The sequence below is a fragment of the Ustilaginoidea virens genome, chromosome 4 (assembly GCF_000687475.1).
Source record: "Ustilaginoidea virens chromosome 4, complete sequence".
Classification (NCBI taxonomy): domain Eukaryota; kingdom Fungi; phylum Ascomycota; class Sordariomycetes; order Hypocreales; family Clavicipitaceae; genus Ustilaginoidea; species Ustilaginoidea virens.
Window position 1 is genome coordinate 4,850,221 of NC_057319.1, and position 22,791 is coordinate 4,873,011.

The 22,791-nt window shown below is 58.2% G+C and overlaps 8 protein-coding genes across 8 annotated transcripts; 4 read left to right on the top strand and 4 right to left on the bottom strand.

Moving 5' to 3' along the window:
• Positions 1 to 578: 578 nt before the first annotated feature.
• UV8b_05783 (uncharacterized protein) lies at positions 579 to 2,139 on the bottom strand (the record flags this gene model as incomplete). Its single annotated transcript, XM_043143280.1, has 5 exons — positions 579 to 1,035; positions 1,130 to 1,334; positions 1,448 to 1,465; positions 1,582 to 1,651; positions 1,744 to 2,139. The coding sequence occupies 5 exons, from the start codon at positions 2,137 to 2,139 to the stop codon at positions 579 to 581; spliced, it is 1,146 nt and encodes a 381-aa protein (XP_042999213.1).
• A 1,011-nt stretch (positions 2,140 to 3,150) lies between these two features.
• On the top strand, positions 3,151 to 3,474 carry UV8b_05784 (uncharacterized protein; the record flags this gene model as incomplete). Its single annotated transcript, XM_043143281.1, has 1 exon — positions 3,151 to 3,474. One exon carries the CDS (start codon positions 3,151 to 3,153, stop codon positions 3,472 to 3,474), a length of 324 nt encoding a protein of 107 aa, XP_042999214.1.
• A 2,896-nt stretch (positions 3,475 to 6,370) lies between these two features.
• UV8b_05785 (uncharacterized protein) lies at positions 6,371 to 8,215 on the top strand (the record flags this gene model as incomplete). The annotated part of the gene is made up of 1 exon (XM_043143282.1): positions 6,371 to 8,215. One exon carries the CDS (start codon positions 6,371 to 6,373, stop codon positions 8,213 to 8,215), a length of 1,845 nt encoding a protein of 614 aa, XP_042999215.1.
• A 1,322-nt stretch (positions 8,216 to 9,537) lies between these two features.
• Positions 9,538 to 11,177, bottom strand: UV8b_05786 (uncharacterized protein; the record flags this gene model as incomplete). The annotated part of the gene is made up of 2 exons (XM_043143283.1): positions 9,538 to 10,581; positions 10,665 to 11,177. The coding sequence occupies 2 exons, from the start codon at positions 11,175 to 11,177 to the stop codon at positions 9,538 to 9,540; spliced, it is 1,557 nt and encodes a 518-aa protein (XP_042999216.1).
• An 838-nt stretch (positions 11,178 to 12,015) lies between these two features.
• On the bottom strand, positions 12,016 to 13,477 carry UV8b_05787 (uncharacterized protein; the record flags this gene model as incomplete). Its single annotated transcript, XM_043143284.1, has 2 exons — positions 12,016 to 12,177; positions 12,281 to 13,477. 2 exons carry the CDS (start codon positions 13,475 to 13,477, stop codon positions 12,016 to 12,018), a joined length of 1,359 nt encoding a protein of 452 aa, XP_042999217.1.
• Positions 13,478 to 14,206: 729 nt separating this feature from the next.
• Positions 14,207 to 15,164, top strand: UV8b_05788 (uncharacterized protein; the record flags this gene model as incomplete). The annotated part of the gene is made up of 2 exons (XM_043143285.1): positions 14,207 to 14,500; positions 14,583 to 15,164. The coding sequence occupies 2 exons, from the start codon at positions 14,207 to 14,209 to the stop codon at positions 15,162 to 15,164; spliced, it is 876 nt and encodes a 291-aa protein (XP_042999218.1).
• A 551-nt stretch (positions 15,165 to 15,715) lies between these two features.
• Positions 15,716 to 16,594, top strand: UV8b_05789 (uncharacterized protein; the record flags this gene model as incomplete). Its single annotated transcript, XM_043143286.1, has 2 exons — positions 15,716 to 15,744; positions 15,808 to 16,594. The coding sequence occupies 2 exons, from the start codon at positions 15,716 to 15,718 to the stop codon at positions 16,592 to 16,594; spliced, it is 816 nt and encodes a 271-aa protein (XP_042999219.1).
• A 1,266-nt stretch (positions 16,595 to 17,860) lies between these two features.
• On the bottom strand, positions 17,861 to 22,364 carry UV8b_05790 (uncharacterized protein; the record flags this gene model as incomplete). The annotated part of the gene is made up of 3 exons (XM_043143287.1): positions 17,861 to 21,689; positions 21,757 to 22,077; positions 22,204 to 22,364. The coding sequence occupies 3 exons, from the start codon at positions 22,362 to 22,364 to the stop codon at positions 17,861 to 17,863; spliced, it is 4,311 nt and encodes a 1,436-aa protein (XP_042999220.1).
• Positions 22,365 to 22,791: the final 427 nt, after the last annotated feature.

A 22,791-nucleotide genomic window follows, 5' to 3' on the forward strand; every position in this document is an offset into this window, starting at 1 on the left:
TAGTGTGTTGTTTGAAGAGAGGAAAGGATGCGGCGGCTGTTGTTGCGCTTGGGAGGTTCAGTGTCTGGATGTTTGTTGCAGGCTGCCAGACGACGTGCACAGAGGGAGAGAGAGAGAGAGGGTGACGAGAACAAGGCGCCCCATGTTGGAGATGTTGGAGGCTACATACGATATGCGGCGCACTGTGATTGATAACTGTGCTGCTTGTCACTACCCATGTACTCTGCAGTTGTCTGGTTGTTTTGTCAGCTGGCAACTGAACAGAGTCTCAGCCGGGAAAACCCAGTGCCGCTTCCGACCCGGATTTCAGCGTCAGTGACCCATCAAAAGCACGATAAGGATAAGCGCAGAGGCAAGACGGGTGAAAAAAGCCCCAAAAGGGCACCGCGGCCATATGCAGCCATGTTACGACAACGTGTACGACGATCAGCCAAGTTTGCTTAATTTCAATATCTGAATGCTATCAAGTCACCCAGCTCGCTCTCGCTCAATGCCTCTCAAAGAGTCTCGGACACGTCTGCTTTCATGACAAGACCACACACCATCACCCCCCCCCCCCCACCCCCCAAGGATGCGGCTTACACGGTCGTCCCCTGCTTCTGCCCGTAACAGAAGACGCACTTCATGTAACGATGTATCCTTCTGTCGTTCAAACTCTGTCTGACCTGCGTCACCAGCGCCAGCCGATCTTCCGCCGATATCCCCAAGGCTGCCAAGGGCTTGGCTGCAAACGCCCCGAGCGAGTCCAGAATCACTGCCCTGGTGAACATGCCCACTGCCTTCAAGTGCTTGTCTCTTGGCCAGGCGGCAATGGGCACCTTTTTCGTAATCACATGGATGTTTGTGAATCCCGCCTCGACAAGCGATTCCTCGAGTTTCAGCCCCTTGAGGGGCTCTCCCCCAAACGTGCGTAGTCCCTGCGCGGAAGCGTCGAAAAAGGTGCGCAACGGGTCCTCCTCGCTCATCGTCCCGTCGTCGCACAATATCTGAGGAATAAACTCTTGAAACTCTACCCAGCCACCATCTTTCACATGACTGTTGCCATATTAGCCCGGGAAAGGGAGACAGCCCCCAAACAAACAAACAAACAAACAAACAAACCAGATTGATGCTCCAGGTAGGCACGTACCGATATGTTCTCTGGAGCAGCCTGTCCAAGTCTCGTAACGTACCAGCCATTCCTCGGAAATGCACCAGATCAAAGTTGGACCCGTGAAGCCAGTCGGGTTCTTCGCAATCATCAACATACATTCGTACGTTGACGGGCACCCATTGTGGTTGAATTGGAGACAAATCAGTCCCCACTATACTAGCACTGGGGTACTGGTCGGCCACTAAGGTTGAAAATGAAGAGAAGAAGAAAAAAAAGAAAAAAGCAAAAACCAACAACAGCAAAAAGTCAGCTTCGTACATCATCAAGTCGCCAAGCTCTTTGTTTCGTTCATACCGTCTATCGCCCATGACCCTAGAACGACGAAAACAGGTTAGTAAAACACCATCAGTAGCGGCATGCAAGGGTCACTCTGGTAGCCCTCTCTTGAGACGGATTGTTTTTTCCGTTTTTTTTTTGTTCCCACTTACCAGTCCCAGTCCCGATATCGATAATTTTTTGAGGGTAGTTACCGATGTCTGAATAGAAAAGTCGCCCGCCCTGGTAGAATAATCGTCTCAGCGGTTGATCATGGACGAGGTTCTCTTTTTTTATAAAGATGAAAGGGAAAAAAGAAATGCATGCATGCATACAGTGAGCTCGAGCATCAGGGCATGGTTTGTTTCTTCCCTCCTCTGCTCCAAGTCGTCATTAGGCAACGGGTAGCGGCCTTTCCGGAAGCCGTGATATCGTCGACCATGTGCCAGCTCATCCTCGTATGCGCTGGGGGTAACTGATATTGAGTAACCACAGGAGTGATTCGAACCGACGCTGATGCCGCCGTCCTCGAAGTTGTCGTCGGCGTCGGCGTCAAGAGAGAAGCGTTCGAAATCATCGTCGGCATCGTCGGCATCGTCGTGCCACAGTTTACTGGTGGATGTGGCGGCGCCGAGATCCGGTGATGTCGATATCACGGAACAGATACCGTCGTCAACATCGCCGTCGCCGTCGCCGTCGCCGTCGCCATCGAGCCACGTGGGTAGAGACATCTGGTAGTCGGGGTGGCGGGGAGAATCGCCCCCGACATGGCGTGCAGAAGAAGGGCTGGCTTTGTATCTGGCTTTGTATAGCTGCTGCCAGAGCCAGCGTCCTTGTCAACAGGGGCAGGGAGGCTCCCAGAGTGAGAGAAGTGGAACCAGGCCATTGCCAAGTTCCAAGTTCCAACAGTCAAGCTTCCTGAAGCCCGACGAGGCAACGCCGAAGGGGTAAGCACCCCCACCCCGGCAGGCAAGTCGAGCCGGTTTGGTTGTCGAGGGCGCGAGCTAGGTAAACCTATTTTTTCCTCCTCGATACTGGAGACGTGACTGGCAAATGGAATCGGTGGCTGCGCAAGTGGCTGCGAACCGGCGCTGAAAATCCCGTACACGGACTCCGCCGTACAGAGCACGCGCTGGCAGGTTTGCATCCATTGGCGGCATCGGATCGGAGGGGCCTTTGGTGGCATCATGTTGCAGATTGGACTGAGAGTCATTTTCGAAGACCCTGCATGTGACCCCCAAGTTCCCGCGTCTGCATTTGCAAAAGGTCTGATCCTCGGTGCTGACGCCCGCCTGCCGCCTGCCGCCTGCCGCCCTCCGCCCTCCGCCCTTCCACCCTGGCTGCCGTTGCCGTCGCTGAAAACATGCCACTACCTATCCAGGTGTACTGTCGGGAAACTCAACTTGATTCCTTGCCAAATCCATCGTCCCTCCGAGCTGCATTCGCCCCGGCGTCGGTCCAACTAAGCGTCTCCAGAAAGCCGGGTGGAGCAGCAAAAGTCGCAAGCCACTGCCTCGCTTTTTCTTGTGCTATAATTTACAAATGCCGCCTAGTGGAAATTCTCGGCTTTCAATCATCAGAGGCAGTGGCGGGTGCTCGTACCCTAGGAATAATAAGTCGACGGCGATTCAGTTAGCCGTTCAAATCGGGGGAAATCGCTTATATTTAGAACCACGTCATGCCAATTTCTGAACGGGCTTGTGTAAGTGAAGACCCGGTCTGTACGGAGTAGTAGTGAGAAAATGGAATTGCAAGGGGCGGCGGTCAATGTCCGCTCCACCATTGCCCAAGGGTCGCAAATCTCGCAGCTCAGGCCGGGGCCGGTTCGGCCATTCATGAACTGTCCAAGTTCCCATGGCACCATGCATCATGGAAGCTTGACGGCCCAGCCAGCCAGCCAGCCAGACGTGCTTCATTCCTCGGCCATGGTTTTTTGGTCGCTCGAGCCTTGCTCCGCTTCGCAGTCCATCCTGGTCCTGGTATGTATGCTTGTTTCCCCTACTCCACGTCCTCCTCTCTGTGGCTCCCTCGACCTCTCGCCTCGACCTCTCGAGGGTTTTGTCTGAGATTCTGGCCTTTGCCATTTTGAACAGGCAACCGCCGCGTTTGAACTTTGGCACCTGGCAATTTTGAAATGTTATAAATCGCATCCCTCCCCCCCCCCCCCCCTCTCCCCCCGCGTCACCCAGCCATTCGCCTGAATCGGTTTCCCCTTTCCCCTCCCAACCCCCGCTATCGCTGCACAAGTCTTTCCAAGTCTGGTCCGTCGTAGGCTAATCAAACACACCTTCATCTGTGGAGAGCATCTGCTCCAACTAACAAGCTGCAGAAGCTCAGGAGTCAGCCGTCCCCGGCTTTATTAGTCGACCAATCCGTACCCCGCGCCAAGGTTGAAACGCGATCCTCTCACCGCTTGTCCCGCTTGTCCCGCTTGTCCCGCTTGACGCTTGACGCTTGACGCTTGTCCCTGCGTGCAGCTTCCCTCGTCGCCGGGTCAATGGACCGTCTTGTTTAAGTAACACGATCCCGACACTGTGCCGAATTTAAACACGATCCCGACACTGCACCGACGAAAACAATTGCAATCAAGCATCCTTCCTGTCTGCTCGGTTGCCGGCCACTCCAACACGGCCTCTGGGCAGCATTTCATCATCTTGTTGATGCCCACTGTGGGAGCACCTGAAATCCAAAGTGTCGACTTGGGCTGCTCGTTAGCTCCCAAGACATACTCCATAGCGTACTTGGCCTGGCCAGTCCACATCGAGTCGCCACCACCACCAACTCCGCCATCAAGTATCGACGCAAAACGATACGCCAACACGCCAACACGCCTGCACCTGTCACGTCTCTGCTTTGTTAGCACGCGCGAGGAGGGGTGTCAGCTTTTCGCGGATGTAACCGAGCCGAGCGGAGTACCCTGCTTGCGATTTGTCCACTCACTCTCGGCCCTGGTTTTGCACAATCAGAGGGCTTCACATTCACTTCGTATCAGGCCACCTTACTTCGCCTTTTTAGCATCTGGCGCTGTTTTTTTTTTTTCCGCGTCAAGTCTGTGCTTAGCCCAAGTACGGCTCTCCCATCTCCCGCGTCGCACCGAAAACAAGAACGAAAACGAAAACGAAAAGAAAAACGAAAACGTTGGGGGCGTGATTCTCGTGCGCATACTCCGTACTCAGTACTCCGTAAGCTACGGGATTTCGGCTCAAATCCTCCGTCGACTCTGGTGTCGGACTTCTAGAGACTTCCGTTGTGTATCACGGTCCCCCGTTCCTCACCAACCTCACCAACCCGGGCGGGTCCCACCAACCAGGGCAACCAGGGCGAGGCGGACAGGACAAGCAGCCAGGGGTAAACCGGGAACGTCTGCACACCAGACTCGTTACTTGGTCCAATCCGCCTGTACCTCCTCTTTTGTGCCTCCGCTTTTTCGGTCCGCCTGCGCCACCACCGGCACCTAGGGAAGACTAATCACCAGGGAGCCAGGGAGCCAGGGAAGCCCAAGATTTATAGGGTACCACACCACACCGCGCGACGCGTACCCACGTCGGCAAATCATCATCCCAGCTCACGCTCCCTGTGGCTGGGGTTCGGCTCGAATAGGTGTCCCGTACAGTGTGAGCTGAGCGTGTGCTCCAAGTCGGCAAGTGAGTGAGCCCAGGTGACCCGTTGCCGGCAAAGCTCGGCTGTGGTTGTAGACGTGTGTACGGAGTACAGGGTACGTTGATCGTGGGTACCCGGCACGCATCACAGAGAGGCATCACAGAGAGAGTTGGCGGATACCAACATGGGCAGCAACACGCCAAGAACCAAGCACCACTTCACTTGCCCCTTCATGCCATTCCCTGCGTTTCTCGACCACTCACGTAACACGCACACACTGACCAATCATTAGCATCGCACGTTGCCCGGGGGGTTGGCCTCGTTTCTGACAGTGTCCGACGCCGCCGGCTGATCGAGTCCCCAAAAAAAAAAAGGTGACAAGCTTGGCCCACAGCAAAACAAGCGCCTCGGCAAACCGCTGCACCGCTGCGTCCCAGGCCGCCGTCCCGCCGTCAATCAATTCGCATTTCCAATCACCCCTTGGGTCGCGGAACTTGTGGTGGTCGTCTGTGGTCGTCTGTGGTCGTCTGCTGGTGCTTGCTAATCGACGGCCTCCACCGCCGCCCGCACGCCGCACGCGCGCACATCCTCCCATCCTCGGCCTCTATCCTCAGGCCCCGCAACCACTACAACCCACTACAACCCACCACAACCCACTACAACCCGCTACAGCCCACTACAACCCCATCGTCCCATCCCCTCCCGCCCCAGGGTGGGCCCCTTGCTGGCCTAACACTGGACGAGGCTGCCCCGCTCAGGACGAGCCGTGCGTCTCTCCCCATCAGGTCCCACCACCACCACCGCTCCCAGCAGGTCTGACGAATCACAACACTTGAATCATCCTGGGCCGCCCGTGACCTCATCACCGTGTTCAGTCACCTCTTGTGCTTCAGCGCTTCAGCGGTTCAGTGGTTCAGTGGCTCGGTGGTTCGGTGGTTCAGCGGCCTCGACCCCAGCTCTCGACCGCCACCAGGCTGGGGCCCTCCCGACCTCGATCGACATTTGAACAACCGCAACGTCAAAGCCCGCTCCGCGCTCCGCGGCCTTGCTCTCTGATCTTCCCTTTCCACAGCACAAGGTCGACGGGTCTATTCCGCGCGCCACCTATTCCTTCTATATCCCGCATCTTTGAGACTGCTGGTCTGTCCTCATTTCTGCCATTCAGCCTACTGGGCAAAGTCTTCTGACTGGGGATTTCCCGCTACCCTTTGTCACCACCGGCAGCAGCAAAAGGGCTTGTTGAGTTGTGGCCTTTACACTTTTAGATGTCAGATCCTATTGCGGCTTGTTTGCCTCTGTTTTGAATCCCTATTCTCATTTTTTTTTTTTTTGGAGACAACTTCTTCAACGCCCCGAGACGAAATGAGTCCGCTTCCTCCTGATCCATACAAGATTCTCGGCGTCCCAAAAGATGCACCTATCACGGAAATTCGGTCCGCCCATCGGAAGCTCGTCTTGAAGTGTCACCCCGACAAGATTCAGGACCCGGCCTTGAAGGCTCAAAAGCAGGCCGAGTTTCAAAGTGTACAGCAGGCCTACGAGCTACTCAGCGACGATCTCGAACGCCAAAAATACGACGAAAAGGTCAAACTGGAAGATTTGAGGAAGCAGTTTCAGAACAAGGCCAACATTTCCACCCCGCGCTCGGCTCCGAGATATTCCGGCCAAGATGAGGCTCGCGGAGCCGAATCTCGCGCCTCCCCGTTCAAGGCCGGTGCATCGCCTCCAACTGCCAGCTACGCCTACAATCGCTTTTCGGACGAAGATTTACATCGTGGAGCCCGCGTTTTTGAAGCCACTCCCCGGTCATCTCGCCGGGAAACCGGCTATACAGAAAAAGCATCGAAACGGGAAGGCGAAAGAGACAGGGAAAGGGACAGAGAAAGAGAAAGAGATCGCGATCGCGATCGCGAACGTGAACGTGAACGTGAACGGGAACGGGACCGCGATCGTGACGCACGAGACAGAGAGAGGGAAAGAGAAAAGGACAAGGAAAGGGAGCGAGAGCGCCGAAGGCGGGAGGAAGCTGTCAAGCGTGCCGAAAAGGAAGCCAAAGAGGCTCGTCGGGCGGAGAAGAGGGCGCGAGAGAAGCAGCGCGACAAGGATATCAAGCGAGAAGCCGACGAGAAGAAGCGTTATGCCAAGCCCTATATCGAACCCTACGACGACGAACACGCGCCCCCCAAGTCGGAAAAGAAAAAGTCTAGCAGCAGCAAGAAGCATGACGAGAAGAGAGACCGTTCATCCGGCAGGGAAGAAACCCCGGCGCCCGTTCCAGCACCTCCTCCCCCGCCAATGCCCCAGAGATCCTACACCAGCAACCTCGACTACGCCACGTCTTACATCCAAGCTTCAAAGGCCAAGGTCAGCACAGTGCCGGGTCTGCAACGCTCGCCTACTTACCATGTCCGAACGGTTCAACCACCGGCTCCGACGCCCCCTCCTGGACCCAGCGGGCCGTTTGCCGTGCCCGACGATGACGAGGCTCGCCGCTCGTCAGCAAAGCCGCGCCGAGGGTCTGGAGATGGCCCGAGACTCTCAAGAGAGCGTTCGTACCGCGGCTCATCGCGTGAAGCTCTGGACGACCCTCCGATAGTCAGCGCTTCGCCTTCGGGTCGCCACCCTGCTCAATTTCCCAAACAGGGCTCCGCAGCATCGGCCATGTCTGCGTCGCCTCCAAGACCTGATCTGACGCGCAACAAGACGATGCCTGCAGAAGCCGGCATCTACTCCCGCTCGCCAGCTGGGATCTCGAGATCCCAGACCTTCAACGCTTTTGGCGAAACGGCGGAGCACCCTCAAGGCCGGAGCCGGTCCCGCCTGCAACCGCAGGTGGAGCTGGAGTCTGATTCCGAGGACCTTTACGAGCGTCGACGAGATAGGAAGCATCGGAGCAGCAGGCGACACCACTCACCAGAGCCAATGAGAACCGAGAATGTGTCACGTTATCAGGTTGACGGGAGTCGCAGCAGGCTTCACAGCTCATACACGCGTCGTGTCGATCCTGAGCTGGTCGAGCCGTACACTTACTATGTGCATCCTCAGGATGCTCGCCCATCAATGCCAGTTCGCGAAGCCAGTTACACTGCCGCGACTGCGACAGCAAAGTTCCCCAAGGTCAAAACGTCCAAGGCCTACGGGTATGACGACGTCCAATACAGTTATTATGATAAACCGCCACGCGAAGAGTACGTGGCATATGCATGAAAGGGCGTTTGAAGGGGTTTTATTTTTGTTCACGATTTGTTTCTATTTCGTCACGGGTGACAAACTTGACAACCTTTTCCGGACATATCCACGATTTAATGTGGGCGAGAATTCAGTCACTCGAATCACCAGTGTGGGGATGATTCGTTTTCGGTATCCTGGTTTCTTTGCGTTTCTTTCGTTTGCCTGCTTGCTCTCCTCTTTCTTTTCGATTGTATCCAGCCATGTTTTGTCTTTTTTTTTTTTTTTTTTTTCCTTCGTTTCCTTTTTTCCCCGACTGTCACGATTTATGTGAGCTGAGACGCCTATAACACATCTTTGGCAAAGATCCTCCAGGGGAACCAGAACCCTTGTGCTGTTGCGGAATTATGACCTTTGGGAGTTTGAGCTGGTCCACGGGTAAGCATCGGTCATGACGGCATTCCCGGACGCGTCGCGGTCGCATCGTTTGACGCGCAGCGGTGGCAGGGATCGCGCTTGCTGCGTGTTTGTTGGGGAACAGCACACCGTCCCATGACGGAATTCGTGTGGCCGGTTACGTGGTATGTTTTTGGGATGGGCTTTTTGTGTTTTGATGACGGAGAACGGAGTACCGAGGACAGCTTGTGAAGTGGCGTTTGCCGCGGTTTGCGATTTGGTCTGTGTTGGGATACCACGCTCGTTTGCTAGACAATAGAAGTGGCCGCACGCACTTGTCTTGCTGGTTGCAAGTTGCAAAGTCTGGAGAATGTGCGTACAAGTGCTGGTCTTGTTTGTGATTGTTGGATGGGGCTGCCAATCAACCAGAGCCAAGGTTGAGCGGGCTACGTGTAGTCCGTAGGTCCGTCAGGTTGTACTCACCAAGCACTCGGGATTGACACCCGGACCAGGTCGTACCAAGCCTCGCAGTGCAGAAGGCAGCCGTGGACATGACATGTCAAATACCAACCCGCACCAGGGGGGAAAAAAATAACCTGAAGAAAAGGAAAAACCAGGAACAGGTGGCGAAATGAAGCTCCAACTTTAAAAAAAAGTTGAGAAAAAAATGCGGCCAGTGTGACTCGAACACACGACCTTCAGATAGGCATCCGTAGGATTGAAGTTGACTTCAGTCTGACGATCTCCCAGCTAATCTATGGCCGCAGATGGTGGAGCGACAAGTATTATACGCTATATACCGTTGCCCGGCGGAGGCACTGAAATCCGAGGTAGGCTCCTGCTGCATCCTCGCCACGGGGCAAACTACAAGGGCAAACGACGACGACGAGGTGAATCAAATCGGCTTATTTTCAGAATGGCCACGCCATGTAATTTTCGCTTTTTGGCTACCTGCACAAAGCCCGTCAGACGACTCTCCTCTCGGTAATCGCCTCGCCGGACGGCGTCGGCTCCACGAAGCCGTCGTTGGGCCCGCCGAGCTGGAACACCCGCCGTCCTCGCAACCACGTCTCGGTGACCCTGCCCGTGAACTCGTGGCCCTCCCACGGCGAGCACCTGTTCTTCCAGCGCATGTCGGGCTGGGAGAAGGTCCACACGTCGGCGTCGTCAAAGACGCAAATGTCGGCGTCCAGGCCGGGCCGCAGGGCTCCCTTGCGGTGCGACAGCCCGACCTGCTCCGCCGGGGCCTGGCAGCAGAGACGGACAATGTCGGCGATGGCGGGCGCGCCGCCCCGCCGCTTGGCCATGGAGTGCATGATGGAGAGGCCCAGGCCGACGGAGGAGATGCCGCCCCAGGCGGAGAGGAAGTCCCCGGCCTGGCGGCTGGCGGGGGATGATGCGGCGGCGGCGGCGGCGGCGTCGTCGTCGGAGGAGGAGGAGGAGGGGGAGGGGGCGGGACAGAGCCCCGGGGGCAGGAGCTTGAGCTGCGGCGTGCAGGGCGAGTGGTCCGACACGACGGTCCGGATGCACGAGTCGGGGGCGAGCAGCTCGTCCCAGAGGCGGTCGCGGTTGCGGCGGTCGCGGATGGGCGGGCAGCACTTGTGGCGCGTGTCGCCGGCGGGGATGTCCTCGGCCGCGAAGCCCAGGTAGTGGAAGCAGGTCTCGGCGGTGACGTTGACGCCCTCGGCGCGGGCGGCTCGGAGGAGCGGGATGCACTGCGTCGCCGAGAGGTGGACAATGTGCAGGTGGAGCGAGGGGGCGACGTGTGCGGCGGCGAGGATGTCCCGCACGGCGGCGGTTTCGAGAGCCGGCGGCCGCGAGTCCAGGAAGGTCTGGTAGGCCGTGACGTCGGCGTCGTCGGCGCGGCCCGCCTGCTGCCGCTGACGCTGCTGCTGGTGCTCCACGTCCTCCTCCTTTTCGGCGTGGAACATGAGCGTGGTGGCGGCGTCCTTGAGCGTCTCCATCGCCAGGGCCACGTCGGCGCCGGTCACGGCGGGAAACTCGTCGACCTGCGACCACGCCCCCTCGTCAGCAAGCAGAACCCGCCCGGCAGAGGTATCAGGGACGACGACAGAAGACGACGACGACGCACGCCGGAATCAATCAGGAAGCACTTGAAGCCCCGCACGCCCGCCTCGACCAGCGGCAGCAGGTGGGCGGCGTTTCCGGGGACGACGCCGCCGTAGAAGCCGACGTCGACCCAGCACCGGCCCCTGCTGGCGGCCAGCTTCTCGGCGAGGGCGGCGACGGTCGTCGTGGGCGGCACCGCGTTGAGGGGCATGTCGACGACGGTGGTGACGCCCCCGGCGGCGGCGGCGCGGGTGCCCGTCCAGAAGCCCTCCCAGGCGGTGCGGCCCGGCTCGTTGAGGTGCACGTGCGCGTCGACCAGCCCCGGGAGCAGGAGCCGGGGCGAATGGTCCACGTACGTGGCGTCGGGGGGGAAGCTGCTGCGCGGGAGGACGGCCGGCACCACCGACGTGATCTTGCCGGAGGCGGGGCACACGGCGACGGTGGCGGGCGAGACGGCCAGCCCGCCTCCCGGCTGGGGGATGACGGCGCGGCTGGACACGAGGACGAGCGGGCCGCGGGCTGGGCTGGCGGCCATGACGAGGGAATTTTGCCTGGGGGTTGGGGGTTGGGGGGGGGGGGGGGGGGGGGGGGGCGGTGTCGACGTGGCGGTCGGATGCGGCGGGTATGTGATGTGATGATGCCGTCAATGGGTAGATGGACCAGGCGGGGTGGGTGGGAGGAGGCAACGCCCGTCGGGACGGCGGCGGGCCAGCGAGGGCGGGCGGGCGAAAGGGCAGTGGGATCGACGTCAAGCCGTCGCGGCGCGCGGGTCGACTGACCTGACACGTGCTAGTTGAGTTTCTGTGCGACGATGATAAGCGGCGCTACCCGCCGCGCTGCCAGTGACTGGACATGTTGTTGGCCTTGGGCTCCAGTGGCGCGCGGCTGGGGCGTCGCGGGCTCGGGCCAATCTCGACCGCAGCGATTTTGAGCTAAATGGATTGATTCCTCGTGCCTGGCACCTTGGGACTTGGCCCGGCGAATCCAAAATTTGCGGTCCGGCGCCCGTCGTGAGGCGCTCTACGCCTGGCGTGCCGAGCGAACACGAGCGGCTTGAAAATCCAATGTCCCAATGTGCAATGTACGAAAGATTGACGGCTTGTCTAGTTGGGTTGCAACGACGCAGACACCAAGGGAGGGGAGAAAAAAAAAAAGCTTCATCAAAGCTAGCTCCCTAAGCGCTCCCTCATCATGACATGCGTGGCCCGCCCGGTGGAAAGTGGAAAAGTGCCGCCTCGTTGTCCCCCCCCTTCTACATGCGTCCATACATGCGACATTCGATGTTATTCCCGAACCCCCCGTCTCCCAATTGTATCTGACTGCAATCTAGCGGGCTGTCCCCCCTTTTCCCAGAGTTCATCGTACACAACTTTCTACTTTTGCCTCTTGACTGTCTTTTGCGCCATTTCGACAAGGCCGTCTTTGGCCTCGCTCGCCGGAAAGTCTGCAATCGCCGCAACCGCCTTGTCCGAGTAGTCTTGCGCAAGCGCTCGGGTCTGTTCGATGCCGTCGCTCTTCAAAACCAGTTCGCGAGCCTAGCCGGGGAAAAGACATGGTTGTCAGCCTGGAGGTGTCTCTGAAGAAGACCTTGGTGAGGAGTCAAAAGATGGGGAACGGGGGCTTTCAGCTTCAGCTTGCCTTCTCCACGTCGCCCTTCCTCTCGAACTTGCGACCGACCAGCGCGCCTAGTTCCGGGTTTTGCCTCCAGGCGAACAGCAGAGGTGCCGTGGCCAAGCCCAGCTCCAAATCCGCCCCTGCTGGCTTGCCCAGATCCTGCCCGCTTCGGGTGTAATCGAGCATATCGTCGACCAGCTGGAATGCCAGTCCCAGGTTTCGGCCGTACGAATACGCGGCGTCGACCGTGGTGGCATCTGCGTTGCCCAGCAGGGCGGCCGCGCGACACGACTTGGATATCAAGCTGGCCGTCTTGAGATACGTCTTCTGCAGGTAGTACGTCAGGGTCTCTTCCGAGTACCTTGGCTTCCGCTCGTCGCGTTCCGTGTTCTTCAACTGCATAAACTCCCCCTCCACCAGGTTGGCAATGACGGTGGCAAGGAGCTCCACCACCTCCACGTGCCTCAACCTCGCAAGGGCCACTGAAGCCCGGCCGAGAAGAAAATCACCAGCCAGGACGGCCATCTTGTTGCCGAATTCCAAGTTGGCTGATGGCGCGCCGCGTCTTGACACGGAGTGGTCAATGACGTCGTCATGAAGCAGCGACGCAGTGTGGATGAGCTCGGTGATTTCGGCCAGTCGTCTCTGGCTGGGCAAGATGTCCAGGTGCCCGTCCGCAATGTCCGCCTCGGCCGAGGTCAGCGGCATACCCGAGGGGTTCCGATCGGCCAGGATCTGGGCAGGGGATATCGACGAGTCAATCACCCGGGAGCTGTGAGCCTCTTCCTCTCGCGGATTCTTGGGGCACAGGTGCGTCGCGCGGCTCATGAGCAAGACAAGCAGCGGCCGCACGTGCTTTCCCTGAGCCTGCGTGTAGTACTTGGCTGCTCGGTCGAGAGACGGGTGTCCGGAGCCAAGGAGCTTGCGGATGTTCCCCGTGAGGAATTGCATCTCCTTGGCGACGGCGCGCAGCGGGTCGATGGTCATGCCGTCGTTGGTTGCCTTGTTGACGACGTTGCCGACGATGCTGGAGGCGACCCGGACGGCGGTGGCCCAACCCGAGTCCCGCCTGTTGCTGGCGTGCAGGCTCCTTCTCCGCATGCTCGACAAGCTCGACTTGGATAGGCAGGTTACGGGACAGGGAGCTGGCGTGCAGCTCGGCGCGGTGATTCCGCCAACCACGGCATGGCGGAACGCCGTGGCTCCTGGCCGGAGCTGCATGGTCGGGAGCGTCGGGAACGTCGGGGGACTCGGGCCGGGGATCGCGTGCTTTTCAATTCCGTCCAGGAGAAATCCAGCATATCATTTGAGGGTTATCGGGAGCCGTGGGAAGCCGCTGCCTTGGGCGATTGGGCCAAGTTTCTGCAGGACAAGAGGGCTTGGTTCGCAGGCTGGTCGTGGCCAAGTCGATAGGTCTTTTGTATTTTGTTTGGTCTGGAAATTTATTCCAGCAGCAGGCATGTAGTATGTAGCATGTATTGATACTTCGTATCTTGCCGGATGGGCATTGGTTGCCTGGACCCGCTCTGCTATCGCCGGTCTCTGGTACCTTTTTTGGGCGCAGACGCGGCGGAATTATCCGCTGTGATTTAGGCGCTAGAGCCTGTTAGAAGTGCCGGGACCAGTTGACGTGATGACACATCAAACTCGAAGCCCATTTCTCTCGCGTGTGTGATGAAGACAATCGGCTTGAAAACAAGACAAACCAAAAATCAAACCAAAAAAAAAAAAAAAAAAAAAAAAAGAAAAAAGGGAAAAAGAAACTGCGAAACCGCTTTTTAAATCAAGAATCCATCAGGCGTCGACAGCAGCCCACGCCTACGACGCCAGGCTGCCTAATTTCCCATCTTGCTGCAGCCTCGCTCGGCCCAAATACCGCCAGGTCGGATTGACAATTCACATCTTGCCAGCGGCGGGGTTGACGCAGTTTTTGCCCAACAGGCTTCATCGATGGTGCTGCTCACAATGACCCGGCCCATCGTGGACGGTATACGGAAACTCCAACAGGTCCGAGCAAGCGACGACGAGCGGCTGGACACGGAGGCACCCGATAGCAGCAGCCGACGGCAGAGCCACGATGAGCCCACTCTTCAACAGCCCGCCGTCGGCAACCCCATATCGCACGGCCAGGTCATCGATCTGTGGAGAAAGCTGCAGCCGGGCGATGATGCCTCCTGCAGCTTGGAGCAGTTGCTGCGCGGCTCGCGCGTCTACGCGCCCCCCGCGCCTCCCAAAACCCAACCGGTAGATAGGCTTCCAAACCCTCCCGCCCCCGATTCCACGTTGACGCCGTCAAGATTGACCCTCGGACTCTCTCCTACCACAGACCGAAGAATACAAGGCGCTCATGTCTCGCCTACGCCGCGAGGAAGCCCAGCGAGCCTACGAGCGCATGGTGAATCCGCCCCCGAAAATCGAGACCTTTGGCGATCGATTCCCGACGTCGGCGCAGGCCGCCTTTTCCCAGGTAAACCGGCCGGTCAAGGCGTCGGACCTCGGCGACGACGAGGTGACGTTGAGGGACGTCCACCGCCAGGTCATGCTCATCGTGAACTTTCTCGTCAGCATTCTGGGCGTCGCCGGCACGCTATGGGTGACGGCAAGATGGTGGAGCTTGCCGGCCAGGGTGCTCCTCACGTTGGGCGGAAGCCTGGTGGTGGCTGTTGCAGAAGTCGCAGTCTATTCGAGCTACGTGTGGAGGATGGACAAGGCGCACCACAGGCAAAAAGCCGCCGAGGAGGTCAAGCAGGTTGTCAACACGTGGATAGTTGGTCAGGACGGTAGCCAGACGGACGCGGAGACGGTTCTGTTGCCGGGCATGGAGAGCAAGGCAGATGGCACACTGAGGAAACGAATAACGGCTGCATTGAGCGAGTCGGAGATGAGTGCGGAGCACAAGGAGGGATAGAAACACGGCAACTCCGTAGTTGTGCTCTGTACAGAATCCGCGGTTTCCAACTGTAGAGTGTGACGGATAAAGCCAAGCATCACCGGCGCAGGCGCAGAGTGACGTGAAACGGAAAGCTGATTGATGCACTCGGCGAGCACTTGAAAGAGGAAAACGAATAAGGGAAAAAAAAAAAAAAAAGTCAATACGCACCCATTCGACAGCAAGTCTTCCGTCGGCAAAGATTGTCATCATTCGGCAAATACGACGCTTCCATGCGACATGTTGCATGTGGGGTCGTGTCGTGACGCGTAATTGAAGCGCTTGAAGCGATTGATTAAAAGCCCGCCGTCGCGTCGCGTCGCGTCGCGTCTCACGCCGTCAGCCTGCCAAGCAACCATTTTATGCTTTCAGCATATCCCAACGGCTTTCCCAACAATGCTTTCGATTTGCAAAACACGCCAGGCATGACTGCACGACTCTGAGGCATTCTTTTTGCGCGCAAACACCGTCCTGCCTGCTACATACATGCCTAGCGTCACCGCTCGAGATCAGCTGCCGACCGAGGCACCATGACGGGCGCCTCGCCTGAGTATGCCATGTAGGTGCTTGCTTCACATCTGGCCAGCCAGGCACGCCGCGTCAGATCTGACAGCCGCGGCAGAACAAAGCCTGGCATGCCGCACCACCTGCTCCGGCAGCGCGACAAGCCGCTCCGGACGTACGGGAAAAGGTCCACGTCAACACCGGAAGCGCGTGGCGAACCTCGGGCCAAGAAACCAAGGCTCGGTCCGACACCCCCCGGCAAACGCGACGCGAACCCAGCTCCGGCCTTGGTCGTGCCGTCGGAGCAGTCGAAGGAAGAGCCGTGCCAGTGCCGAGAACGCCAACCGTCTCCCTTGCCGGGCAGCCGGGCCGCTGCGCGACCGTCGATCCTGCAATACTTCAAGCCTGTAACGGCGGTGCCCAAGGTGCAGCAAGTTCAACCCGACGGAAACAAAGAGCACGGCGGCAATGGGCCCAGGGATGGTTCGCCGCCGGTGCGTCATGCGCGCGCCGCGCGATCACGAACAGGACCACGAATCCTCCGGATCCGAGCCACCTCTGTCCTGTCTGAGCAATCGTCGCGAGACGCCGCAGATGGAGACGAAATAGAGGGCAATGCATTGTCCGCTGGCAAGGGAAACCGTTTACGTGGGGAAGCCATTCTGCAGAGCCAAGGAAGAAAGGACAGCCCAGCGCTTGGCGGGGCAAGCTTACCTGCCAGGTCACATTCGAAGCACTCACCCGTCGTGCAGACTACCTTGAACATCTCATCTCGGGCGGCGTTTGCGGAGTGCAAGTTGTGTGACACGGTCTGGAACCCGCTGTATCCTGACGATGTAAAGTATCACGAGAAACGACACAAGACTGTGGTGAGGGCAAGGGCAAGAAAGATGGATGAGTTATAAATGATACCCCGAATGCAGGATGGCTTGCGGTTTACGAGCGAGTGCAGTTTTACGCGAATGCTATCTAGAATTGAAAAGACTGCTCAGCAGGTATGGAGTGCCTGGCCCCCCCCCCATCGATCGTAGATGACTTGCAAAACGGCAGACTGCAAACCGTGGATTGATCGGACACCGGGCTGTGCCATGCTGCGTCCGTGGTGCAGGCCATGGATCGAAAATGGTTCACTATCTCGAGATAGCAAACCCGGCAGATAGTAAGACGTATCAAGTTGCGGCAAGTAACAACTGAGCGCTGCATGCAACTTGAATCAAGGCCGTATCCAAGTAAACGTGCACACGTTTCATCGGACGGGGCCAGATACATTGTCCGTATGAATTAGGGCCTTTTTACATGTCACAACGTACTGGATGCGCTAGATTCTACTAGTCATGACGCTGGGAAGTGGGAGGTGTCTGTATCTAGGTGGTTAATCTGTCTGGAGTCTGGACGATCAAAGATAACCCAAAACAATATGATATCCACCTCTTCCCTCAAAATCTGCCTAGATAAAGGTCATCCGCAGCCCAATAAAAGCTTAAAGAATACGTGGTCACTGCGGACGGGTGGCATCCGTCCCGAGCAAAGTACAAGTTCCACGGTTATAAGTACTTCTTGCTATGGTGCCTCTCGGGTACTGCCAACGAAATCAACAAACTTCTTCAAGTATTTTCACAGTCTTTGTTTCTTGAATACGGATATATTATAGATTTGAACTAAGCACAAGATTTCGTGAAGACACCCAAAAGGCTATGTACCAGATATATGAAATTCCAACCTTTACGAAAGGAAAAAAAGCAAACCCAAAAACACGAGTCAGAATTAGGAAATGGATGCGAGCATAAAGCGCTGCGGTAACAGCCTCATTTATTAACCCGGCCTCGCAGTTGGCGGATATAGTCAAACGGTCTCCGGCCAAGGAGGCGTAACATTCATACAGCAGAATTGCACCCGCCACTTGATTTTTCATAATCAACCCGTAAAGGTGACAGGCCCAACTGAGGACCAGTCTCTATAGTCCCTTCACAGTTCGTAGATGTTGTCGTCATAAAATCACCGTTCGAAGAGTTGTAGAACTCCGAGCAGGTTAGAAGGCAAGGGCAAATTTGTCCCGTTGCCAGACCAGGGTCAGGACTGGTCATCCAACACAAGGTCTCGCTTTAGAGGGTAGCAAGTAGCGGAGGATGCTGTGCAGCAGTTGGACACGGCACAGGAATTCTGGGGGTGGTTTAATTCACAAGAAGGACGGTACCGGGAGAAGCACCAGAAGGAGCCGCTAATGTATAGAGGCCCGGGTTGGGGTTATTACCATCGACCGATGTCGTTATCGTTATATAGTTGGTTGCTGCCGGAGGTGTCACAATAATGATACTCTCGGCGTCTGTGCCGACGGCCGGAATAGTAATAGTTGTGGGAACGGTGAGGGTGCCATTATATCCCTGGAATACCGTGACTGGGATCGGCGGGGGCGTTATGATAACTATACTCTGGGCATCTGTGCCGACGGCCGGGATGGTGATGGTAGTAGGAACCGTCAGGGTGCCATTATATCCCTGGAATACCGTGACTGGGTTAGGCGGGGGCGTTATGATAACTATACTCTGGGCATCTGTGCCGACGGCCGGGATGGTGATGGTAGTAGGAACCGTCAGGGTGCCAGTAAATCCCTGGAATAACGTGACAGGGTTGGGGACAGAAGCCGGGGGGGTTATGATAATTATACTCGGGGCAATTGTACCGATGGCCGGGATTGTAATAGTCGTAGGAATCGTCAGTGAGCCACTAAATCCCTGGAATAGTGTGACGGGGTTGGGGACGGAAGCCGGGGGCGTTATGATAATTATACTCTGGGCATCTGTGCCGACGGCCGGGATGGTGATGGTAGTAGGAACCGTCAGGTTGCCACTAAATCCCTGTAATAGTGTGACGGGGTTAGGGATGGAAGCTGGGGGCGTTATGATAATTATACTCTCGGCATCTGTGCCGACGGCCGGGATGGTGATGGTAGTAGGAACCGTCAGGGTGCCAGTAAATCCCTGGAATAACGTGACAGGGTTAGGGACAGAAGCCGGGGGGGTTATAACGAGTATACTTCCAGGCAATGGGCCGATTCCTGGAATGGTAATAGTAGTAGGAACTGGATATAGGGAGTTGATTGGCTGGAACAAGGTGACGAGGTTGGTGGGGATAGAAGCCGGGGGCGTTATGATAAGTATGCTTGCAGGCACTGTGCCGCTGGCCGGGATGGTGATGGTGGTCGGAACGGTAAAAAGGCCGCTAAATGACTGCAGTATTGTGACGGGGTTAGGGATGGAAGCCGGGGGCGTTATGATAAGTATACTACCAGGCACTGTGCCGGATGCTGGGATTGTAATAGTAGTAGGAACGGTAAGTAAGCCGCTGAACGGCTGCAGCACAGTCACCAGGTCGGAGATGGTAGCAGGGGGCGTGATAATGACTATGCTTCCGAGCTCTGTGCCAGTTGCCGGAATGGTAATGGTAGTAGGAACGGTGAACAGCCCACTGAACGGCTGGATCACGGTGACTGGGCCTAGCGAGACTGAGCCTACTGATACAGAACTTACTGTTACCGGTGGCGTTATGATGAGTATACTGCCAGGCTCGGTGCCAGTTGCTGGGATTGTAATAGTAGTAGGAACGGTAAGTAAGCCGCTGAACGGCTGCAGTATAGTCACCAGGTCGGAGATGGTAGCAGGGGGCGTGATGATGACTATGCTTCCGAGGTCTGTGCCAGTTGCCGGAATGGTGATGGTAGTGGGAACCGTAAATAGCCCACTGAACGGCTGGATCACGGTGACTGGTCCTACCGTGACTGAGCCTACTGTCACTGGACTTATGGTTGCGGGCGGCGTGACAATGATAATGCTCCCAGGGTCGATCCCAGTGGGGAGAATAGTGATAGTGGTGGGAATCGTGAGGGAGCCGCTGAAAGGCTGCAGTATGGTGATGGGGTTGGGGATTGACGCCGGGGGCGTGATAATGATGATGCTCCCCAGCTCTGTGCCGATCGGAGGGATGGTAATGGTGGTAGGAATCGTGAGTAGGCCCGTGAATCCCTGGAGCACTGTGACCAGGCTGATTGGCGGCGGCGTGACGGTCACCACGCTAGCCGGGTTCGTGCCGTTGGAGGGAATGGTGATGAGCGATGGAGCTGCGGATGAGCTGCTGGTAACGGGCTGTGTTGCCGTCGCAGAATCGGTTGCCGAGGATGAGACGATCACTAGGCTCCCGGAACTTGTGCCGGCGGGGGGGATGGTAAGCGTCGCTTGTGCCGTGGAACCACTAGATGGCTGCGACACCGTGAGAGAGCTGCTCATGGCAGAGCTATCCGATGTCGAGGATCCTCCGATCAAGATGGGGCTGACGGTGTTTATGCTGACAGGAATGGTGATGACGGTGGGAGATGCGACAGAGCCGCCAGATGACTGTGTTGCCGTATCAGAACTGGATGCTGGACTTGAGATGACGACGGCGCTGCCCGAATTGGTGCCGCTGGCGGAGAAGGTGATGGTCGTGGGTGCCATGGTGGAGCCGCCGGACGTCTGTGTTGCGGTATCAGAGCTGGTTGCTGGAGTGGATATGGTGACTACGCTCGCCGGGTTCGTGCCGCTGGCTGGAATCGTGACAGTGGTATGGCCCATGGCAGAGCTATCCGATGTCGAGGATCCTCCGACCGACACGGGGCTGACGGAGCTTACGCCGACAGAAACGCTGGTGGTGGTGGCGGCTCCCACGGAGCTGCTCGACGACTGCGTTCCAGCGGCGAGGCTGGTTTGCGACGGCGTCAGGGTCACCACGGTGGCCGGGTTTGTGCCGCTGGCAGAAATGGTCAGGGTGGTGGGAGGCAAGGCGGAGCTGCTGGGGGACATGGACGACGTTCCTGCCGCGAGGCTGGTTTGCGACGGCGTCAGGGTCACCACGGTGGCCGGATTTGTGCCGCTGGCAGAAATGGTCAGGGTGGTGGGAGGCAAGGCAGAGCTGCTGGGGACCATGGACGACGTTCCTGCCGCGAGGCTGGTTTGCGACGGCGTCAGGGTCACCACGGTGGCCGGATTTGTGCCGCTGGCAGAAATGGTCAGGATGGTGGGAGGCAAGGCAGAGCTGCTGGGGGACGTGGACGACGTTCCTGCCGCGAGGCTGGTTTGCGACGGCGTCAGAGTCACCACGGTGGCCGGGTTCGTGCCGCTGGCGGGAATGGTGACAGTGGTAAAGGCCAAGGCGGAGCTGCTGGGGGACATGGACGACGTTCCTGCCGCGAGGCTGGTTTGCGACGGCGTCAGGGTCACCACGGTAGCCGGGTTCGTGCCGCTGGCAGGAATGGTCAGGGTGGTGGGAGCCAAGGCAGAGCTGCTGGGGGACATGGACGACGTTCCTGCCGCGAGGCTGGTTTGCGACGGCGTCAGAGTCACCACGGTGGCCGGGTTCGTGCCGCTAGCGGGAATGGTGACAGTGGTAAAGGCCAAGGCGGAGCTGTTCAAAGACATGGACATGGACGACGTTCCTGTAGCCAGGCCGGTCATGGTAGGCGTGATGACGATCACGGTGGCCGGGTTCGTGCCGCTGGCCGGAATGGTGAGAGTGGTGCCAGCTACAGCGGTGCTGTTGAGACCAGAGGCGGAGCTGTTGGACGTCTGGACCGACGTGGCCAAGGTGGTCGGGGTAGGAGTGACGACGACCACGGTGGCCGGGTTGGTGCCGCTGGCCGGGATGGTGAAGGTTGTGCCCGCCGGCAGCGACCCGCTGAAGGGCGGGCTCGAGGTGCTCTGGCTGGCCGGCAGGCTGCCCGTGACGATGGGGATGGACGACGTCGTGCCGGCCACGGAGCTGCTTCCGGCATCGTCGTCCTGCTCGTAGAGCGAGAAGGCGATGCTCTGGGCGGCCTGGCGCTTGGCGGCGGCGCCGAGGGACCGCTTCAAGAGCAGCTGTCCGCCGCAGCACTGCGCGCTGTTTCCGGGGCACGGCGCGCTGACGCTCTGGCACAGGGCCGGCGAGGCGAGCTGCAGGCCCGAAGGCAGCTGGCTCGCGCACAGGCAGACGCTGCGCGGGGTCACGGGTCATCAGCAGCCCGGTCAGGCGGTTCGGGGACGGGGAAGCGGCTACTCACCTGCCGTAGACGCCCATGAAGCGGGACGTGCATATGGCGGCGCACTTGGCCAGGGTCATGGCCGGGTCGGAGGCGACCGGCGTGAAGCCCGGGAAGCCGAGCGACGAGACGGCGCACCCGTAGAGGCTGAAGCCGGAGACCTGGCTGGGCACCTGGCACGTGCCGATGCTGGTGGATGCCGAGCTGGTGGCCGGCTGCTGCACGACGACCAGCCCGGGGTTCGTGCCGCTCGGCAGCTGGGTGATGGTGGCCGTCACCGTGCCCGTGACGGTGACGGTCGTGGTGAGGTACTGCGCGCTGCTGAAGCACCCTGTGGATGTGCTGTTTGCCGCTCGCGTCAGCTGAGCTCCGGCGGACGACGACAGACCCGACTCCGGGGCATCCCGGGGCATCCCGGGGCATCCTTGCTTTTTTTTTATTTTCCCGGAAAAAGGCAGGGATACTTACTAGGCTCCCGTCAGGCTGTATGTGACTCCTCCGCACAGCACCGCCAGCGGCTGGTAGTTGACTGACACGCTGTTCGCGCAATCCTGGCCGGCGACTCCCTCCGACAGCAGGCCTGCCTGGACGCCCAGGACGACCAGGATCCGTAGAAACCGCCAGTCCATCTTACTTTATTTTTTTTTTTGCTGGCTCCGATGCAGAGTCAAGCGGCGCTGTAATTCCTCGCGTGTGTAGACCGATTCCCCTGGGCGAGTTGTCGGCGGGAATATACTTTTGCGCACAGGTGTTGGGAGAGAGAAAAAAAAAAACGACACACACAAGTCCTGAGAGTGAACGGGGTGGTGTGTCAGGATCTCGTCAAGAGTTTGCTAGAGGGGACTCTTCCTCTGCTGGGAGTAATAAGAGACCGGGCGATATATATGTGCCCCTGGCAGCAAGCAGGGCCGCCCTCGCCAGCCCGGCCGCGGCGCAAGGCGCAAAGAGGCGCGGAGATGTCTAGGGGAATAATGCGAGGAATGTAAGCTCGGCCGTGGCGCGCGTCCCCGACGTGTCCCCCATGCGATTCCTCTCTTTTTTTTTTTTTCTTTTTCT